General features: G+C 35.2%; 3 protein-coding genes across 3 annotated transcripts; 2 read left to right on the forward strand and 1 right to left on the reverse strand.

Moving 5' to 3' along the window:
- The first annotated feature begins 178 nt into the window (after positions 1 to 178).
- porcn (porcupine O-acyltransferase) lies at positions 179 to 6649 on the forward strand. Its single transcript, XM_042762133.1, has 16 exons — positions 179 to 321; positions 700 to 853; positions 1355 to 1547; positions 2134 to 2177; positions 2289 to 2470; positions 2606 to 2736; positions 2907 to 2924; positions 3436 to 3450; positions 3544 to 3669; positions 3742 to 3842; positions 4109 to 4185; positions 4270 to 4333; positions 4564 to 4649; positions 4871 to 4981; positions 5068 to 5346; positions 6568 to 6649. The coding sequence occupies exons 2-15, from the start codon at positions 718 to 720 to the stop codon at positions 5167 to 5169; spliced, it is 1386 nt and encodes a 461-aa protein (XP_042618067.1). The 5' UTR covers positions 179 to 321; positions 700 to 717; the 3' UTR covers positions 5170 to 5346; positions 6568 to 6649.
- Positions 6446 to 8196, forward strand: spryd4 (SPRY domain containing 4). Its single transcript, XM_019118186.2, has 2 exons — positions 6446 to 6654; positions 7204 to 8196. The coding sequence occupies exons 1-2, from the start codon at positions 6525 to 6527 to the stop codon at positions 7740 to 7742; spliced, it is 669 nt and encodes a 222-aa protein (XP_018973731.2). The 5' UTR covers positions 6446 to 6524; the 3' UTR covers positions 7743 to 8196.
- gls2a (glutaminase 2a (liver, mitochondrial)) lies at positions 8032 to 18185 on the reverse strand. The gene is given in 18 exon segments (XM_042762134.1): positions 8032 to 9833; positions 9911 to 9974; positions 10151 to 10255; positions 10338 to 10371; positions 10475 to 10567; positions 10657 to 10788; positions 10960 to 11136; positions 11246 to 11296; positions 11375 to 11441; positions 11550 to 11608; positions 11704 to 11736; positions 13608 to 13666; positions 14058 to 14221; positions 15173 to 15252; positions 15344 to 15473; positions 16003 to 16124; positions 17567 to 17654; positions 17809 to 18185. Coding segments are annotated over 18 exon segments (1842 nt in total). The 5' UTR covers positions 18003 to 18185; the 3' UTR covers positions 8032 to 9643.
- Between the last annotated feature and the right edge of the window lie 1684 nt (positions 18186 to 19869).

The following is a 19869-nucleotide window of genomic DNA, read 5'->3' on the forward strand; positions in this document are numbered from 1 at the left end:
TTTCTCCAATTTACCTTGTCGAAAATTATATAGCTTTATTATAATTAAAATATAACTAAGAGAATGTGTACAAAACTTGACATTTTACAGACCCACAGACGTATTCTGCTGCGGTTCATCGTTGTCTGAGTTGATGGCGTTAGGGGCTCATAGTCGTATTTATCTGTGTGTGTCTGTAACAAATTAAACATTTCAGCTATTATAATTCCCATTTAGAGGATACAGCACCTGCCGTTGATATTACAAATAACTTACATTTGGGCCGTTCAGCCGTGCATGCTGTCTGCATTGCGGTGTGAGGGTATTTAACATCTCGCAGAGGTAAGATTATTTGGACATTGCATGTCTACACAGCACAGCGTTTAGGTATCATAATAAATATATTCACCAACAATAGTACCAACAAGGATGATTTTCTTTTCCTTCCTGATGAGTATAGATTTCTATTATGGAATTCTAAAAGCATTATCTATTTCTAAAAGCTGTTGCAATCATCACATTCACATATATGTGTCATGGCATTCAGTATTAACCCAGAGATTAATTTTACAAACACTATGTTCTGACCTCATTTCAGCCTTGAGCTTATCTTTACCTTTAAGGCTTGACAACAGCATCTGTCATTGTTCAGACCAAATACCCTGACATTATTGATTTGCTTATTTAAGCTACAACTAATTTATGTTATTTTTTTCTCAGTGTCTAACAGTCAAAGCAATGGGAGCTCTAAGCAAACAGCAGTTCTTCCAGGAACTGGGATCCGGTTGTTTGCTTCCGACTGTCCAGCACGGTCTGGAACAAGTATGGCAGCTGTTACTCATCTGCCTGGTGTGTAGGCTGTTGTGGAGATTGGGTAAGAGGGTTTATACATCACATAACATGTATTGTAATATTTTAATCCAATAAAGGAATGATTCTCCTAAAATCTGAATGATTTACTCTCTCTCATGTCATTCTAAACACTTTCTTTCCTCTGTTACACTCATGAAAGAGAATAGTGTCCAGATGTTTTTAAGCCCCAAAAAGGACAAAATACTATAAAAGCCGCAAGTCGGTCATGTACAATGTACAAAGTCTTTTGAAGCCATATGATACAGTAGCTTTGTGTGAGGAAGATCTTGCTTGACAGCTGCGATCACCATTCACTTTCATTATGTGATAAAACACTTTGGACATTCTGCTATAAATAACTTCTTTTGTGTTGTATGGAAAAAACATGACTGTGAGAAAACTGATAGAATTGTCATATTTGTGGGAACTACTAATACTACTACCAAAGTACAATAAAAAAAAAAAAAGGTAATTAAATTATCTTAAGTTACAAATTATGTTTAAGCTGTATTTCATCTCTCAGGTCTGCCCTCTTTCCTGAAACACCTGAGTACAGTGGCAGGTGGTTTTTATACTCTTTACCTGTTCTTCGAGCTGCACATGGTTTGGGTGGTGCTTCTCAGCCTCCTTTGCTACCTCATCCTCTTCCTGTGTCGCCACTCGAGTAGCCGTGGACCCTTCCTGTCCATCACTATCCTCATCTACCTCCTTCTGGGGTATAATCTTCATGTTCATCTACATCCTTATGTGGTTTGTTGTTGGGTATTGTGATGCTTCCTGTCACGCTCATCTGTATCTTCATTTTTGCATTTTGCCAACAGTAAATATATATATAGTATATATATACACCCACACCACACACACACACACACACAGTAATATATATAATATATATATATTATATATATATATATTGAGGGGCCCCCGTAGCAAATTCAGTGCACAGCGCCCAGAATTCCTATCGACGCCCCTGATTGTAGGTTGTCCTCTAATTTTGATCTCCACAGTACAGTATATATATTCAGTGGCAGGGTGGTATTCAAGAAACATTTGTTATTGTTATCAATATTGAAATTTTAATATTAGAATTTTTCCCCAGTATTCTTTGAAGCATAGAAAGTTTGATAGAATATAATTTAAATTCTTTTGTAACATTATACATGTCTTTACTAACTATACATCTCTTATTTTTTCAAATTAAGTTATATTTTTAATATTATATTTTTGTTATGTTTTTTTTAAAGGATGTAGAACCTGGTGAGTCAGAGATACAGTGTTAAGATTCTGTTCTTTCTATTTCAGAGAATTGCATATGATGGATACAACAACCTGGCATAAAATGAGAGGTCAGTCTTTGATGCTGTTTTATTACCGGACATCAGTGACCATTAGACCTGGACTGTATAGATGTTTCTTACTGTGATTAAATTTTAAATGAAATACTTGTGGTCATGTAGGTTCCCAGATGGTAGTGGCCATGAAGGCAGTTTCTCTTGCCTTTGATTTGGACAAAGGCATAGTGGAGAAATTCCCCTCTCCAGTGGAGTTTATGGGCTACATTTACTTTGTGGGGACGGTCATCTTTGGGCCTTGGATCAGTTTCAATAGCTACATGGATGCGGTAGAGAGTCGAAAACTTGTGAGTTGGCCGACTTTCGTTCTAATACAAATTAGAATTAAAGGGGTTAAAGAGCATCAGGGGCTTCAGCCAGCACTATATGTGTATCTGTATGATGTATCTATATTACATTATCTACACGATCTTTTTTCACAGAGTGTCTCCTGGTTTTTGAAGTCAGTCTTCAGCTGTGTGAAGAGCCAGCTGTGTCTGGTAATTTCCAATTGTATTGCACCCTATCTCTTTCCCTATTTCATCCCGGTCTTTGGAGACAAGCTGCTTCGCAAGTGAGTATAAGCTTGAGTTGAGTAAAATGATGTCGTTTTTCAGTGAGCCATGATGTGTAAAGTATTGATTGATTCTTCTTCTAATAAAAAATGTGTTAATGTTAATTGTGTTGCTATCTGTGACTTAGTTTTTCATTTTTGACTGATCCATTTTCATATTCTTTCCTCAGCAAGAAGCGAAAGATGAGGTATTGTCCTATTTATATTCAATCATGTGAAATAAAGACTCATACAAATTCATACAAGCATAAAACATACATCTATATTATATTTACAGTATTTTCAGTGTCACAAAATCTTTCAGAAATCATTCCGATATGCTGATTTGGTATTCAATAAACATTTGTGATTGTTATCAATGTTGAAAACAGTTGTGCTGCTTATAGTTTTGTGGAAATAATGATAGATTTTTTCAGAATTCTTCGAAGAATAGAAATGTCTACTAATTATATATCTTCTATGTTTTTCAAATTAAGTTATATTTTTAATATTATAATGTTAATTGTTGTGTTGTTATCTGTGGCTAAGTAAATCAAACATCTGCTAAATGTACTTGTAAAAAGAATTAAAACAATGAATTCTGCTAGGTTCAAGAATTCTGTATAAATTGACCTTTTTATTTTGATCTGCTTCTGTCCATTTATAAAATACATTTTGGATTGAGTTTAATAATGCCTTTCATTTTGTGTTTCAATGCAGGGGCTCTATTAAAAGGTAGGCAATGCACAAGTCTTTAAACAGTTTAATGTCTCTGCGGCTCTGTCTCTGATCTGTGATAACCTTCAGCTTTGTGATTCTCCTCATCAGGTGGCTACAGGCGTATGAGAACACCTTGTCCTTCCATTTCAGTAATTACTTTGTGAGTTACCTTGGTGAGATGACCACCACACTGGCAGGTGCTGGTTTCACAGAGGAGAAGGACAATCTTAAGTGGTATGTATAAATTATACAGATTCACATACTGTCAGCGTCAGCGTCTTTTTAAAGCAATTTCTGTTTTTTCAGGGACTTGACAATAGCAAAGCCGCTAAATGTAGAGTTTCCCAGGTCTATGGTTGAAGTGGTCACTTCCTGGAACCTGCCCATGTCCCGCTGGCTCAACACCTGTACGTGTTTTTTAATTAATTAACTAATTATGTATGCATTTCTTTATTTATTTTTATTATTTGACTTCTTTGTACTTTACTTAAGTATGCTTTTGTATTGGTTTTAATACACTTTTCAAATGCACATACTTGCTTATTGGTTTTAATACACTTTGAAATAAATTAAATATATATTTAACCTCCCAAAAGACTTTTGTGTCTTTTATGTCTTTTCTTTTACCTCCAAGTAAATGAGTAAGACACATTTCTCCTTGTTTTTTTTTTAGATGTGTTTAGGAAGGCTCTCATATATGGCAGCTTCACAGCCATTATCTTGACATACACAGCGAGTGCCCTGCTACATGTGAGTGCATTTTGGCTTAATTCATTTGAATTGATTGCATTCTTTCTCAGGTGTAAGTTCAATATTGTATGTATGTGTCCACAGGGTCTAAGCTTCCACATTGGGGCAGTATTATTTACACTAGGCTTCATAACATATATTGAACACGGTGAGTATCTGTTCAGGTGTATTTGTTTAGGCTTAAACACGTATTATTTCTGAATTCACTGTGTTTTCAGTTATCACAATATCTAATACTTCTTTCATATGTTTTAATCAGTCCAAAAGCATTATGTTTAGCGGTTCAGCTGACAAACACATCTTTTCAAAGTATTGATTGCCTTTCAGCTTGGATCTCGGTTGTGTGTTTAATGGACTGTGCCTATATCTGTGTTTTAGTGCTTAGGAAAAGATTGTCAGTCATTTTAATTGCATGTGTCCTCTCCAAGAGATGCCCATCTGACTGCAAACACAGACATAAAAAGGTGTTGTATGTATCATTATGGCTATAGAACCACTTGTGCTTGTGAATATCTTAAAAAAAAAATTAAAAAAGGCTAAATAAATAGATTATTAAGCCTGTACTAAAATATATTTTATTTTGCCATTTTTTTACCATTTTATTTTAATATTTGAAAGTTACAAGTTCTTCAAAAATGAAAAATGAAAAAAAAAAAAAACAAATTACCGCTTTTTTTCTCTCTAGGAATTGTGGGTATATTTAATTAATGGGACCTTTAGCATGTTAGCAGTACTACATTTAACATACCTGGGCTCAATTTTTGGCTCCAGCACAGATGACACGGATTCTGATGAGGTACAACTCACTTCTCCTGAAATGTTATGTGCAAGTTATTTTTAATGATTTGTTACATGACATAAATGATTTTCTTTTGTTCACAGGACAGTATGGCCAGCCACACCATTGAGAAATGGACACAGCTCAGCTGGACAAGCCACTGGTTGACCTTTGGCCTTTGGGTCCTGTATCGCCTTATTCTTTGAACACTGATACCTAGACATAGACAAGGAGAGATTGGGAGAGAACAGCAATAACTGTGATTGTATATTTTATATGGTTTTCCTGTAGAGGAATCATGGTCGTTTATGGCATCACTGTGATCTCTGGATGAACGTGACTGTGGACCAGAGTCCTCAAATCCAGGAAAAAGTGATGTACAGGTAATATTGATCCACTCCGCTGTGGCATGATTAAAAATCTATAAGTACCAGGATATTATGAAGTTTTCTAAAGTACCTAAAATACAAAAAAGGAAGCATTAAGACTTTTAAAAAAAAAAAAAAACAGCAATCCTCAAGTGTGAATATTTACTTATAGCCATTGTTAATGAATTGATCAAGATTTTGATAAGACTAATACATCTTATTTTTTTAATTTGTAATTGTTTCGATGAGTAATTGACATAGTTAATGAATTGGTCAAAGGTAAATATTCTATTTGCTCGTTTCAGAAGCTCTAAAGTCAAATTGCACAAATCAAGTTTGGTTTGGTGCATTTGTGCTGGTTTAAGTGGAATAATGACTAACACTCATGCTTATTCACTAAAGTACATATCATGCTGCGATTCACAATCGGATTTTGTTCATTACAGTTGTCAAACTTCTTTTATAGTCATAAGTTCATCCTCATAGGCATCTGAATGAACATATGACAGTTCACATTCTCTCTTTTGTATGAATTGTTGTATGAAGTGGTGACTGTAAGTCTCTGGGAGACTTTGAAACCCTTTGAGACACTCCAATGAGAAGTTTTGGTATAGCGTTCGCTAGTTTCTTATATTTAAACTTTTTAAAAATGCATTAACAGAAACAAGAAATGGGTAAAGGATAAGCATACAGATAGTGTGTATTTGTTTTCAGTGTGTTTATTTTAATCTTTGTTATTTTATTATTGCTATTTGGTAGTAAATAGTATTTATCATCATCATCATCACATTGAATTAGATGGATTGTTTTTTAGAGCCAAACAGAACAACAGTTATCAATAGCTGATTCATTTCAGGTATGTTTTTATAATATTTTTAAATTTATTTATTGTGTTTAGACATTCAACACACAACACATTTTCCACTGAATCACCTTGTTGTTAATCCGTCCCTATACTTTTATCATATTAAATAAAGAGTTCAAATTACACGGATGATTTTGACTGCATTTTGTATGTCTGACTGCCAAACTCTTGATAATACATCATTAAATTTGGTAATTTTTTTTCATATACACAACTGTCATGTGCGTAGCGCTGTGTTTTTTACAATAGGGGGCAGCAGCGCGCAAGCATTTGGACAGCGCAACCATGCGACAGAAACTGAAGCAAAACCCACTAGAAGTGGGACAACATGTCGATGTCCTTAGGCATGTCAATTTTTTGCCGTTTGACAGGCAGATCTTTAGGGTCCGTACTCGGTCACGGCCGTGGAAAAACTCTCACAGCTCGGAGATGGTATATTAGTGCCAGTGCAGGAAACAGTGAGTAAACGCATGCTTTCCACGCACCTTAATGTTGACTCCAGTCAAACCGGGAGGTCAGAGGAATTGAAATTATATTTCAAGCTATAATTTCACGTCCAACATCTACTTTTTTTATTAATTATCATCGCCTGATGTTGCACGGAAGCTCAGTAATGTGAAATGCAGAACACAAGAGATATCAATTCTGTTTAAGACAGCATGCAATAGGACATTATGTTCTCTCACGTCAGTGTTGTTCTTTTATCCCTTCCCAAATTACAGTTCTTCATGATTCCAGCAAAATATCACATACAGCTTGCTATTACTGATTGTGGCAGGGATTATTAATTAATATGGTACCTCCTTCATGCAATTATAAGATTTCAGAATATTTCTGTCATTTTTAAAAAAATAACTTTTACAAAAAAAAAACAAAAAAGTACTACTGTAGCATAGAGGTGTAATACTTGGGTACTACATAACAACATAACCATAAAACTGATCTCCCAGTCTGAGCAGCTGAAGTCCCCAACCATCCTTATTGATTCATTTATTTATTTATGACAGATTTGCAGTTTAAGCTTGATGAGCAGACAGCTCACAGCAGCCTGGACCTTTTTAAGAAGGACACGGGTGTGATCTATCGAATGCTTGGTGTGGACCCCACTCTTGTGCAGGACACCCCTCTCCGATTCCGGGACTGGGCTGTGGTTCTCGCTGACACCCACATTGACTCTGGACGGCACTACTGGGAGGTCACGGTGAAAAAGTCCCATGAATTCCGGGTGGGTGTGGCCGAGGCGGTGACATCACGTGACGAATGCGTGGGCACCAATTCCAGTTCCTGGGTGTTCTCGTTTGTCCAGAGGAAATGGTTTGCTATGACCACTGGCAAGCAGGTCCCGGTGCCGTTGGTGGGGAAACCTGATCGGGTCGGGTTCTTGCTGGAGTTTGAGGCTGGACGGCTCAGTCTGGTGGACATCCAGAAAGCTGAAGTGGTGTACACGATAAAAACACAGTTCCGCTCGCCCATCTGTCCTGCGTTTGCACTCTGGGATGGGGAGTTGCTTACACACTCTGGATTGGAGATCCCACCAGGGCTTTAGTGACTCTTGTTCATTCACACATGGATGCTACATGCCTCTTAATGGATAGAGAAGGTGATGTAGGGGCCTTATGAAAAGTCTGTGGAAGTCAGTGGGAACATTGCTGTTTTTTACTGCCATTAAACCAGATTTGAGCAATATTTGTCTGTTCAGCTGGTGAAAACGTCCTCACAGTGTACTATTTGTGATATGCAGATGAACTAATGAATTCATATATGCACATATAAATACTTGATAGGCTGAAAAGTCATCTCATTTTGCATCAGTGCCCAAGTACAGTGTTCAGAGAAGTTTTTCAATTTTCTTTATTTACAGTTTATACATCCATTTTTTTTCTTGTCTCATTTCATGTCATATTGTCCATACTCATACACTCCTTTAACTATCTGAACTTTTTTTTTTCTTCAAAACGTTCAATTTTGTATCCAACAATAAAGTGAGTCCACGTACCAAGTTTTAAATACATTCAGTTTTGGCAAAATACACACCAGATACTTCCCAAGTGGGTTCAGTTAAAGCTTTCGTGCCCTACATTAAAATAATGTCTTTAAAAATTATGTAATACCATACAAAAAAGTCTATTAACAATCTTAAGAAATTCAAACATCTTAAAAATAGTGCAAATATACAAATACTCACTCATAATGTTTAGCTGAAGATTATTAATAACCTAAATGACACGGAAAGCTTTGTCATTTGGACAACTGGGCCAAAGTTCACATTATGAAGAGTATTGGTTTGCTAACCTCCTTAAGGTAATATGACATAATGACATTTCCAGTATGGTTACTTAATAAACAAACTACTTTTTAATGTGCATGCATGCTTTTCTTAAAAGATAGCCTATTAATTTTACATTAGCATTGTACTTCGTATACTAGGCAGAGTCACAAAAATCTTCCCATGAAAGAAGTCAAGAAAGTTTTTAAGGTAGATGTCCATCCATTAAGACATATTCCAACAGGTTTAGATTTTTTTTTGCCAATTTTTTAATTTGAGTTCTCAAACATTTTCTTAAAAACATCTTTAAGAGCAACATTTCTTAAAATGTTAGGCTTTTTTATTTTATAATTGTATACTACTGTAGTTTGCTCGTGGTTGCCTTATATAATACAACAATTTCAATGGCATATTTTTTTATTATGGTATATCTTAATATGCATTTATCCATCTATTAACATTTTAGATAGTAAGCCATTCACAATCATTTTTTAATAAAAGTAAAATGTTTCAGTAGTAACTGTTTTGCATTTTAATATATTTTAAAATGTAAAAAGCTACATTTTAGAAATGCTTATTTAAAACAACCCCAAAAATTAAACATCTCACCTTTAGGGATTTAAGAATTTAAACAACATTCTTCTCAAGAATTTGAATACTTACATTTTGCTTAAGAATGCTTAAGATTGTCTTAAGATTGTTCTTAAGTTTTTTGGGAATACAGAATATAGTCAGTAACTAAGAAGAAAAAAAGCAGTTAAGAAGAATTATAATCTGAAGAAAGTTTTGTGAATCTGGCATCTAGTTACGAAGGTTACTGGCTAAGTTAAGTGCTTTTATGTAAAAATACTTCTGCAGTGATAAACGTGAAGGGAACAGAGCTTCTGCATTTCTAAATTGGTCCAATCACAAACCAAACTATCCTTGAGGAGCTGTACCAGAAATGATCTGGAAGAACCTGGTAGATTCATAATCCCACAGTAGACTGATGGAGGTCTAAGAGACTACAGTAATGACCATCTTAAACCATCAACAGAAGCTAGCTGAGGTCTACATACAGCAGAGCTTTGGTTTGAAGCACTATCTCTGTAACACCTGCTCAGCATGTCCTTACACAGGCTTTGTCATAAATCTCACACCCACATGCATCCCAAGTTTGGGATGTTCATGGTAGTTCTCGCTCATACTAAACTCTCCAGAACCTCCATGCTCTTCAGTTCCTCTGTGTCCATGGTGGAATCGGAACACGTGTCTGCTCTGAGCTCCTCTGGCATTAGTGTGTGTGTGTAAATGCTCTGGTACTCTTGTAGTACCTTGACCACGGCGTTGTGCCCAAACTGCATAGCGTCATCGAGAGGTGTGTTCCCCCATCTGAAAAACAGATGCATTTTAATAAAGGAGACAAAAACAGACCAGAAACAGTGCAGGAGTGGGGAGTTCTGCCGTACCTGTCCTTTGCATATGTTTTGTTTTTTTTGGTGTTTTTTGTTAAAAACTTGACTGCATCCAAGTGTGATGTAATAGTTTTAGAGACCTATTAATAAATGACTGAATGACTTGTTAACTTTCACCCAAAAGTGGAATAATGTGAAACATATTTTTGACCCTAATTTATATAGAAATACAAACAGAGTTTATGACCCTAAACATTTAAACAGTAGTGTAAAAACTAATCTAAATGGCCTTATTACCTTCTGCTGAGGCCACATGTAGGGCAGTACGGGTGTCATAGTCAGTCAATTCCATATTGACTGCAGAGAGAGCGATTCTGTGAAACAAATTAATATCTTCTCGTGAAAAGTTTTTTTTTTTTTTTTTTTTTTATTTGAAAGAAATTAATTTTTTATTTTCTTTTTTGGAGATTATCATTAATATCTTTATGTAACATCAGGTCCACCACAGACTTGTTCTGTAATATAAATATAATGATTGATCACAACTCTGAGCTAGCTCTTATCTTTTAGCTTTACTTTGTTAGCATTGTGTGACTGAAATTTGGTTTGTGGTCTCACCCTCTCATGGCCTGTCTGTCTGCGAGGGTCTAACTTCTTCGCAAAGTGTCTCAGATTGTCATAGTTGTGGAAGTTAAAGAGGGAGACTAGCTCCTAAAGGAGAAACAAATTCAGTTAATGGTCTCGGGGAGAAAAATAAAGAAATAGAAAGAGAGACAAAAGCAAAGATCATGCAAAAGTACCTGGCAGAAGTGGATGCCTCGGATGCTATTCCCAACACGGTCAAGAGCTGGAGACCAGCACATAACCCCCATGATATTAGGAACCACGAGCAGCACGGCACCAGACACTCCAGATTTAGCAGGCAACCCCACCTGAGGAAGGGAAACACAAACAATCACAGTGATTTTATTTAAGTAATTATCTGAGGTTTAAAGCAAATGACTGAAATAGTTTCATCTAGCTGTAAAGTCCTCTGTGTCTGTGTACTTTATCACACTGGGGAATTGAGCAAGCAATCAGTCGGCTGTGTGTGTGTGACTCACGTGAAAGGCAAACTGGCCGGAGAAGTCGTACATGCCACAGGAGTGCATGAGACTGAGAGTGTTGCGGACGGCCTCGGCACTGAGCACCTGCTCGCCTGTGATTGGACAGATGCCTCCATTAGCTAATGTGGCTGCCATGACGCTTCCAGACTCACATGTCACCTCAATAGAACACAGCTGGAAATGAAATAAAGACATAAAGAAACATTTTAGTGATTTAGTATGAGCGATAATAGCAAGTACCGTTATTAAAGGCAATTATGTGTCAGAATGACAGCTGGTTTACCTGAAAGTAGAAGTCAAGGGCTGCCATCATGTCAGCTCCACTGGGAAAACACTACAGGAAAAAATGCAGAGTAGCAGGTGAGATTGCAATAAAAATCTTGTCAATATGCTTATGAAAAAAGACACTCACTTTTTTCTCTTTGAGATAATAGCCAATTGCATAGTTCCTGTCACCGGTCTCTTTCTCTGACTGGAAACTTTAAATATTTAAATAACAGAACATATTAGATAACAAATTGCAGGTTCACCTCTTAAAGAGTGTAATTTAATATAAATAATGAGTTTTTTTTATATTTAAAACTCACGTGGCATTACTGAACGCAACATATTCTCTGCCAGCCATTTTCTTCAGATAATCCATCATCTGACCAACAAACAGAAATCAATATTTATAACAAGCGAGATAAAGGCAAACACCTGAGATAGTTCACATGTGTGGAGATGTTGCAATGTACTCACAAAGTCAAACTTCTCTGCCTTGTTGGAACCAGGCTGTAATAGAGACATAAAAGGGGAAAGTGAGAGAAGACGACGGAAAAATCACAAATTCCATTGTGAAACAGAAGTACACTTTACCATAGTATTAAAAATGAACAGAATGAAATGTTTTCAGACACTTAATTGCTGATAAAACGTTTAATGGTAAATTAAAATATATGTGAATGTAATTTCTAATGAAATTTGATAAAGTTGCAATTTAGTGCATTTAAATCTCTCTTTAAACACACTTAGGTGGCCTTTTATTTCATTAATATTAAGTGTAAGTGCACTTCAAATTCATCTGTAAGTGCAGTTTCACACATTCAATTTAAACTCACTTTTTCACAAGGGAAGTCAAGCCAATAAAACTAACCTGGAAGGCTTATTCAACTTAAAAAGGATAATTCACTGGTTTATGAGTAAATTACGGTTTTTGTTTAAAATGACTTAAATGGACTTTCAAATATTGTTTAACAATATAAATTACACACAGTTATAATGTAAGTTGCTGACAAGTTACATCCTTGTGGTATATGTAGCGTGTCATTGGTGGCTTTACTCATATAAATCAAATATTTCAAAACTCCAATAGAAATTTCTGAGGGCTAACCCACGGCTAATGCTAATCCTTTTTAAGACAACAAACTGAACAGCTCTACATACAGTCAAACAGATCCAGAAGGAAAGAGTCAGATGTTAAACACATTCAACATTCACAACGTCCACTGTAATTTTTCACATTTAGTCAAACTTCACATAAATAAAATTAGTTCTGTTGGCAAGCAAAAAATAGCTAACAGTGATTCCAGTGACACTTTTTACTTTGGAACTGATCTTGAGATCCCTCTGCAAACAGTTATACAGTGCAGTATTTAGACACATGGTGGCAGTGTGCACAAACGTGTGCATTAATGGACAGCACAGAAAAGGGTGGTATGATATGAAATAACTTTCTAATCCTATAAAAATCCATAGAAATCTATAAAAGGTTACGAGTTTGCAGAATATGTATTATGCATGTGAAACACTAAATAGCATCTTAAATGAGAATAAATCTTATTGTCAAAGAAAGGATTTTGCAAATGTGGACATGATCATGATCAGTCATGTTTTTCATTGCACAGTTGCAGTAAACATGAAGTTAAATGACAGAAACATGAAGGACGGATATAAAGATTCGACATGAACCGCTAGTCCCTAAATGGTACTGGGGACAAAGTTCCCCACATATTGAGTTTCATATGTCCTAAGGTGTGATGTTAAGGTATGGACAAGGTCCAAAAGTGAGTTCCATGCGCAAAGGTCAGTGCAATGGGATCACAGCTGTGAGATGTCTTCATCTTAAAAAGTACTTCTGTGTGTCTGTGCTCAGTGATGTTGTGTAACATATTTCAGGACATAGGTCAAACTAGAAAAGACTTTTGAATTTGAAATAAAAGTGGGGAGTCCCGTAATTATACATGTAGTTAGGTATTGTTTTTATATCAGTTAATTTAAACCACTGAAACTTTTAATCTTCCTTTGCAGTCTTTTTAAACACGCTGAAAGGCATATTTCTCAGCACATCTTCTGACTGGCTGTTAAGACACACCTCTTGACCACTAGCTGCTCTTATTTTGTCATTTCTAAAAGGACTATTGACCACTAGCTTTTCTTTTTATGTAATTTTTGTCAGCTATTTAAAACCAGGTCAAAATGACAGAAATATAATTTTGTCCAATTAAAAGTCTGTCATAGCAGTCATTTCTGATATCAATAACATGCAACACAGCAATGCTGCTGTATTTAAACTATTCAAGGCTTGTGACCCTGACAAATAAATAAATAAATAAATAAATAAATTCAGTTAAATAAAATAAATCTTAAACCTAAATAAAAATTACCTTTAGTAGAGAGCTGATTACAATGGCTCCTGCATTTACCATGGGATTATGGGGTTTATCTGGGAAACAAAAAAAGTTTAAACAGGTTCTCGGTGTTTATTTTGGATCCTATATATTTCATAGTATTGTTGGGTTGTTCCTCAGAGGTGAGGAAATCCGTTGATAAGATTCATACTGAAAGGACATCTGACAACTGACAAATGTTTTACAGCTTCCTCTTATACCCGGACTTCATGTTGCAATAGAATGCTATGAGCCTGTGATGTTGCTAATTTTGAGTCATGCCATTGGTTTGAACCTCTGCAGTTTCATCCAGGGCAAATAAGAGAAAGATTATAAAACATATGTACACTGACATATATATGTGTCATTTTAAGTGTCTGAATATTATTATTTCTATTATAGCCACCATCTACAATAGAAATAAAACAGATTGTGATGGATTCTCACCTTCTTCATCTAAATAGAGTTTGTTGAATTTGAGGCCACTTGGTTCTTTCCCCACATATTTGTGCACAAGTTCAGTGCCAGCCTCGTGCACAGCCAGCGCATACTCCAGAGGCATCACACATGACTGCAGACAGAATGGCAAATTGGTGTCTCCTATAGCATGCCTATGTAAAGAGGAAGAGAACAAATTTAACATACAATGAGTGAGAGGGAAAAGCAAAAGAAAAGCTAAATTATCATTCAGGGTCCAGAAAAATCAGAAAGCATTACATGCGAGTGAAATTTGGGTTTGGTGGGTTAATAAAACATTAATTTGAACTAAATAATTTATATAATATGATAAATTTGATGTAAGTGATTTCCATGATTTAAAGACTGTCAGAGACACTACATACACTACAACCAATGACCTACACTCTTTAAAAATAATTATTTTGTTGTTGAGACTGAAAGACATCATTAAAATAACTATAATAATTAAATATTAATAATATTTATTTAAAATATATATATATATATATAAATATATATATATATATATATATATATATATATATATTATATATATTATATTATATTATATTTATTATATTTTATATATTTTATTTTATTTTAATATATTCTAAAATGTTATTTATTACTGTGATGGCAAAGCTGAGATTTTAAAAAGCCATTCCTCCAGTCTTCAGTGTCACATGATAATTTGGGTTTTTTTATAATATGCTAATTTGGTGCTAAAGTAAAAATGATTATTATTACCAACATGGTTGTGCTGCTTAATATTTTTGTGGAATTTTCATATTCTCATAATTATGTTTTTTGATGAATACAAAGTAAAAAAACAGAAACAGACATTTTTGTATCATTGAATATTACATTATATATTATATATATTTCACTGTCACCTTTGATCAATTTAATGTATTCTTGATGAATAATATTATTTACATAAAAAAAAACCCTTACTGACCCCAACATTTTCAACGGTAATGTTTTTATGGTATTTTTTTTTTTAATTTCAACCACAATTGTACATGTATGTACAGGTGGACCAAAAAGTTAATTCTGGACCTTCTCTCATAATGTAAAGACAGTCTAAAGAAAGTGTATTTTACCTTTGACCATCCACTGTGCACAGAGAAACTCCCCACAGGTCCGGACTGAACTTAGCTAACTGTGGGATGTAGTTTGCTACCTGCGCAAACACACACATAAACATAGAGATGTTGACAAATGAGTTTATAATTGTGATTCAGAAACAGTGATAAGGAAAATCAATGTCTTACTTTCCCTCCTTTCTGAGCCTGTGTGTTATAATACAGATGGTTTATGAGGGAGGTGAAGGATTCAAATTCTGGAATGATGAACTTCCTTTGGATAGCTTGAGTCAGGAGGACTATGTTACTGCCAACACATCTAGAAACAGAAACACACATATGCCCATGTGACACAACTGTGACTTAACAGCCACCTGTGATCTGTAATGTGCTAAGAGAGTTTTACATGGCTGAAAATGATATTTGATCCATGTTTATTAACACAGACTGAGCTGGTTTAAAAGCAATTTAAGCGGTGCCTCACACGATTAACAAACACATCTGCCTAACATTGCTTAGCTCCAGCCACACATTCTCCAGCAGAACGCATGTACACAAACATACAACACAACAGGTGGCTTGTTGTATTTACCTCTGATGGAGAACAGAAAGTCAGGTCAAGAATTTGTAAGTGATGATATGTGTGTATGTGTGCATGATGAACTGACTGCTTGTATTTCCAGTCTTCCAAGAACATTGAATTATCATTTACCTTTAAGGGGCATGAGTGTGTGTATATATCATAACAGCGGTCATAAACAATAAGTGATGCCACGTTATATCACAAAAATCTCACACAAACACATACACTCTCTAGCTTTGAATTGCTGCGTCAGTTTTACACTTACTTTCTGAACAGCTCCTGGTCCATCATTGCTGTTCCAACAGACTCTTGGATGGCTTGGTGGATCTGCTGCATGCAGTCTTTCAAACGGGGGTCAGAGGTCAGCAAGCCTGTGCTTTTGAGTGCCTTAGAAATACATTTATTTAACATTGGAACAATTACATGATGAATTGTTGAAAATTTTAGCACAAATTTAGGGATGAACTACTAGTTCAGGAAGTTACGTTATACGTGTAAATGATGTGGAGAACTTTAACATCAACATGAAACAGCATTTGCAACCTATTTTACTTCTTTAAGTTGATTTACATTACCGTTCAAAAGTTTGGGGTCAGTACGTTTTTTTTTTTTTTTAATAGAAATACTATTTTAATAATATTTTTATTCACCAAAGAATCATTAAATTGATCAAAAGTAACAGTAAAGACATTTAAAATGTTACAAAAGATTTTTATTTCAAATAAATTCTTGATAAACTTCACAGTTTCCACAGAAATACTAAGCGGCACAACTGTTTTCAACATCGACAATAATCAAAAATGTATCTTGAGCACCCAATCAGCATATTAGAATGATTTCTGAGACACGTGACATTGTAAACTGGAGTCACAATTGCTGAAAATTCAACTTTGCCTTCACATAAATAAATTACATTCTAAAATATATTAAAATAGAAAACTTGTTTTAAATTGAAAAAATATTTAATAACATAAGAGACTTCTTTCAAATACATAAAAAAGAAAAATCTTGCTGACCCTAAACTTTTGAATGGTAGTGTACTTGCAAGTGAAACAGGATATTATTAAACAGGATAAGACAAGGTTTTTAATAACAGTGATGAATTGTTCGCAATAAGACTAGGAGCATATATTAAATCGGTAAATATAGTACATTTTTTATTTTATGTTTACTTTATCATAAACGGAAACTAAACGTAATAGAGCTGTGATACACAGTTGTAAGGTATAGTTAAATAAAAAAATGAAGAATTATTGCCTGTGCCCTATATATTTACAATAATTGTGACATACGGATGTCTTTAATCAAAGGTTAGAAATATGAAGTTCTTATGGTAATGTGCAATGATTGTGGCATAAATTTATAATAGTACAGTGAAGAGGTGTTTAATTTATTATTTTGTAGGTATGTGTTTTTTTTGGTATGTGTTTTGTGTATTTCAGCTGTTAAATTGCAGCTATGGTGGAGATGACCATTATATATAGACAAAACAACCCCATGCACATAAATTATAGCAATACACTTCTTAACACTTTATTGGGTGTATATTTCTGGGTGGCATGTGTACTGAAGCATGCATGCATACACACACACACACACACACACACACACAGAAGGTGCAGTCTGGAAATATAGATGACATAATTTTATGTATTCCTCTCTGTAATATAAACTCATAATTTAATAAATGGAAAGCATGTGGGTACATGATATTTATAGCATGTATTTTATTCCCTTTCCTTTTGACAAATAGTCACTACAGTACATGTCGACCAAATCACACACAATTGCTTTATGTCTTAATAAATTTGTTTATTAGTGAATCTCGCAGGCGGGAAGTGTCATAATGAGTTTTTGTCTTTTAGTTGAGTTATAGTGTAGAACAACAGGTACTGAGATTTAGAAACCGTCTTCTTACTGTTCATAACACAAAGCAATACAGAAAACAACGTTTAACCCAATACAATGTATTTGATAAAGATATTAACCCCTCTAAAACCAATTTTTAAAGTGCCTTTATATTATCTATATGGCAACAGACGCAGCAGGTAACGCCTCTGTGAGGATTTACCTGTACGTCGCGGCGTCCGTGTCTGTGATCACGTGCTGATGGCGCGGATGCTGGCCTGGAGATGCGCTCGTGTGCAGCAGCCGAGCAGGTGAGTGTCTTCTGTCCAAATTTCCCGCAATTCTCTCCCATTTTCCAGCGTTCTTAATGAGTAAAATACCTGCTCTGGAAGCCCGTAGGGTTTTAACAGTATGCATAATCAATCCAGAAGGTTTGTACTTCTAAACCAGCGACCTGTATGAGCTCTAAAACAGTCTGAATAAACAGCGCGTGTCTTCTGCTTATGAATTCCTTCCTAGTGGATTCAAATAGCCTGATCGTCCCAAGAGGCATGGGAGTGACTTCTGTTGACAAATTTAGCCGGTAACCGAGGAATCATAGGCAGGTGAGGACAAGCACCCTGGCGGACTTTAGGGGCGTGGCGGTGGGAGAAAAAAAGGAGATGGATCATTGGTGGATCCCAGAACAGACGTATATGTAGGCTATATGTCAATAGTATGAACTAACTATGCAACTCAGGGCAGACTTACTGAGCCTGGGCATTTTGCTGCTTACAATTTTTGACACAAAATCAGAGATATAATAATAAGATATAATAAGTAGTTCATATATTTAAAAAATAAATAATATATTCAATAAAAACACATTTTACTTACATTATCATTCCCCCTTTTTCCATACATTTCAGAAATGTCAGAAAAGTGTTTACTTGGGCTATCCAAAGAGTAAAATACATATGATCACATGGCTGAATTTTTTTTTTTTTTTTTTTTTTTTTTTAAATGGATATTTTTTTTTTTTTTTTTTTTAACTAGATTTTTTATATATAAATATTTAATTTAGGGTGAGTATTGGTATATTGGTTAGAGAGTTTGACTCCTAACCCTAAGGTTGTGGCTTCGAGTCTCGGGCCGGCAATACCACGACTGATGTGCCCGAATAAGGCACCGAACCCCCAACTGCTCCCCGGGTGCCGCAGCATAAATGGCTGCTGACTGCTCTGGGTGTGTGTTCATTAAAATCTGCACACTGGATCATTGAAAATGCACATTCATTTTCTGCCAGTAAGGTGGCGTTTTGGAACGTCAGAAATATACTGGTTTCCCTTGTAACGGCTGTAAACAAAGCAGCGCTCAGCTCATAAATGATACTTTATCAGGTAAAGTGAAAATGCTATCGAAACTATTCTGAAGACAATCGGTTCCCTTCAGAGGTTCATTCATATAAGAACTTGAATTAGTAAGAATGAGAAAAGTTTAAAAAAATATAGCCTATATTGATGAGAAAGTCCACTGATGAGTTACCAGTGTAAGCCTACATTTAATTTTAGTCATTTTAACTTAGGACTGTCAATCGATTAAAACATTATAAATGTATTATAAATGTACCTTAAATGAATACTTTGAGTGGCAGAGGAAACCAGACTGATCCTGTAACAGCTAAAAGAAGGGCTTTGAGGTCATGTTATGCATTCCCGAAACACTTCTTTCCTGTAAAGTTTTTTTTTAATGTTGATGCTTCCATTTTGACAATTAATTTCACAAGTAATTTCTTTCTTTCTTCTTCTTTTTAATTACACTAGTGCATTTTTCATTTTTTAAGATTTTGCATCACTGCTTATGAAAAAGTTTCCATTGTTGTCATACTCATATTACAGAGTAGTTTTTTTGGGTAATTTTTTGTGGGAGGAAATTTTTTGAATGGTTGTCATAACCTATGCTTGACAAGTAGGCCAGATTTTATTAGTTATTTATTTATTATTAGTTATATTTATTTGGTTAGTCAGCTCACCTCATCAACGGGCCTGAGACAACATTCCAGCTTGTTTCCATCTCATGATGGTCTTGACCATACTACTGACATTCTAAACCATCTGGGACATCATTTCAGAGCCTTGGGTCAGCATGACTCATGGCTCTGAGTCAACCTTGGCTTTGGGTCAAAGGTATAATAAGACCCCTTTACACTGGCCACATCAAACCAGGTGTCAGTATATCCAATTAACTTAACCTTGCTCATGGTTTTTGCACATTTGATCCTTTGCAATTACTCATAACCATTTCA

Source organism: Cyprinus carpio, chromosome A8 (assembly GCF_018340385.1).
Source record: "Cyprinus carpio isolate SPL01 chromosome A8, ASM1834038v1, whole genome shotgun sequence".
NCBI classification, from domain to species: domain Eukaryota; kingdom Metazoa; phylum Chordata; class Actinopteri; order Cypriniformes; family Cyprinidae; genus Cyprinus; species Cyprinus carpio.

What these genes read in the sequence shown, in the direction of transcription:
- porcn (XM_042762133.1), top strand. Translation starts at nt 718, where the DNA reads ATGGGAGCTCTAAGCAAACAGCAGTTCTTCCAGGAACTGGGATCCGGT. An exon ending in CAGCGAGTGCCCTGCTACAT is followed by an intron (nt 4,186 to 4,269) that starts GTGAGTGCATTT and finishes ATGTGTCCACAG; the next exon opens with GGTCTAAGCTTCCACATTGG. An exon ending in CATAACATATATTGAACACG is followed by an intron (nt 4,334 to 4,563) that starts GTGAGTATCTGT and finishes TCTGTGTTTTAG; the next exon opens with TGCTTAGGAAAAGATTGTCA.
- spryd4 (XM_019118186.2), top strand. Translation starts at nt 6,525, where the DNA reads ATGTCGATGTCCTTAGGCATGTCAATTTTTTGCCGTTTGACAGGCAGA. An exon ending in TAGTGCCAGTGCAGGAAACA is followed by an intron (nt 6,655 to 7,203) that starts GTGAGTAAACGC and finishes TATTTATGACAG; the next exon opens with ATTTGCAGTTTAAGCTTGAT.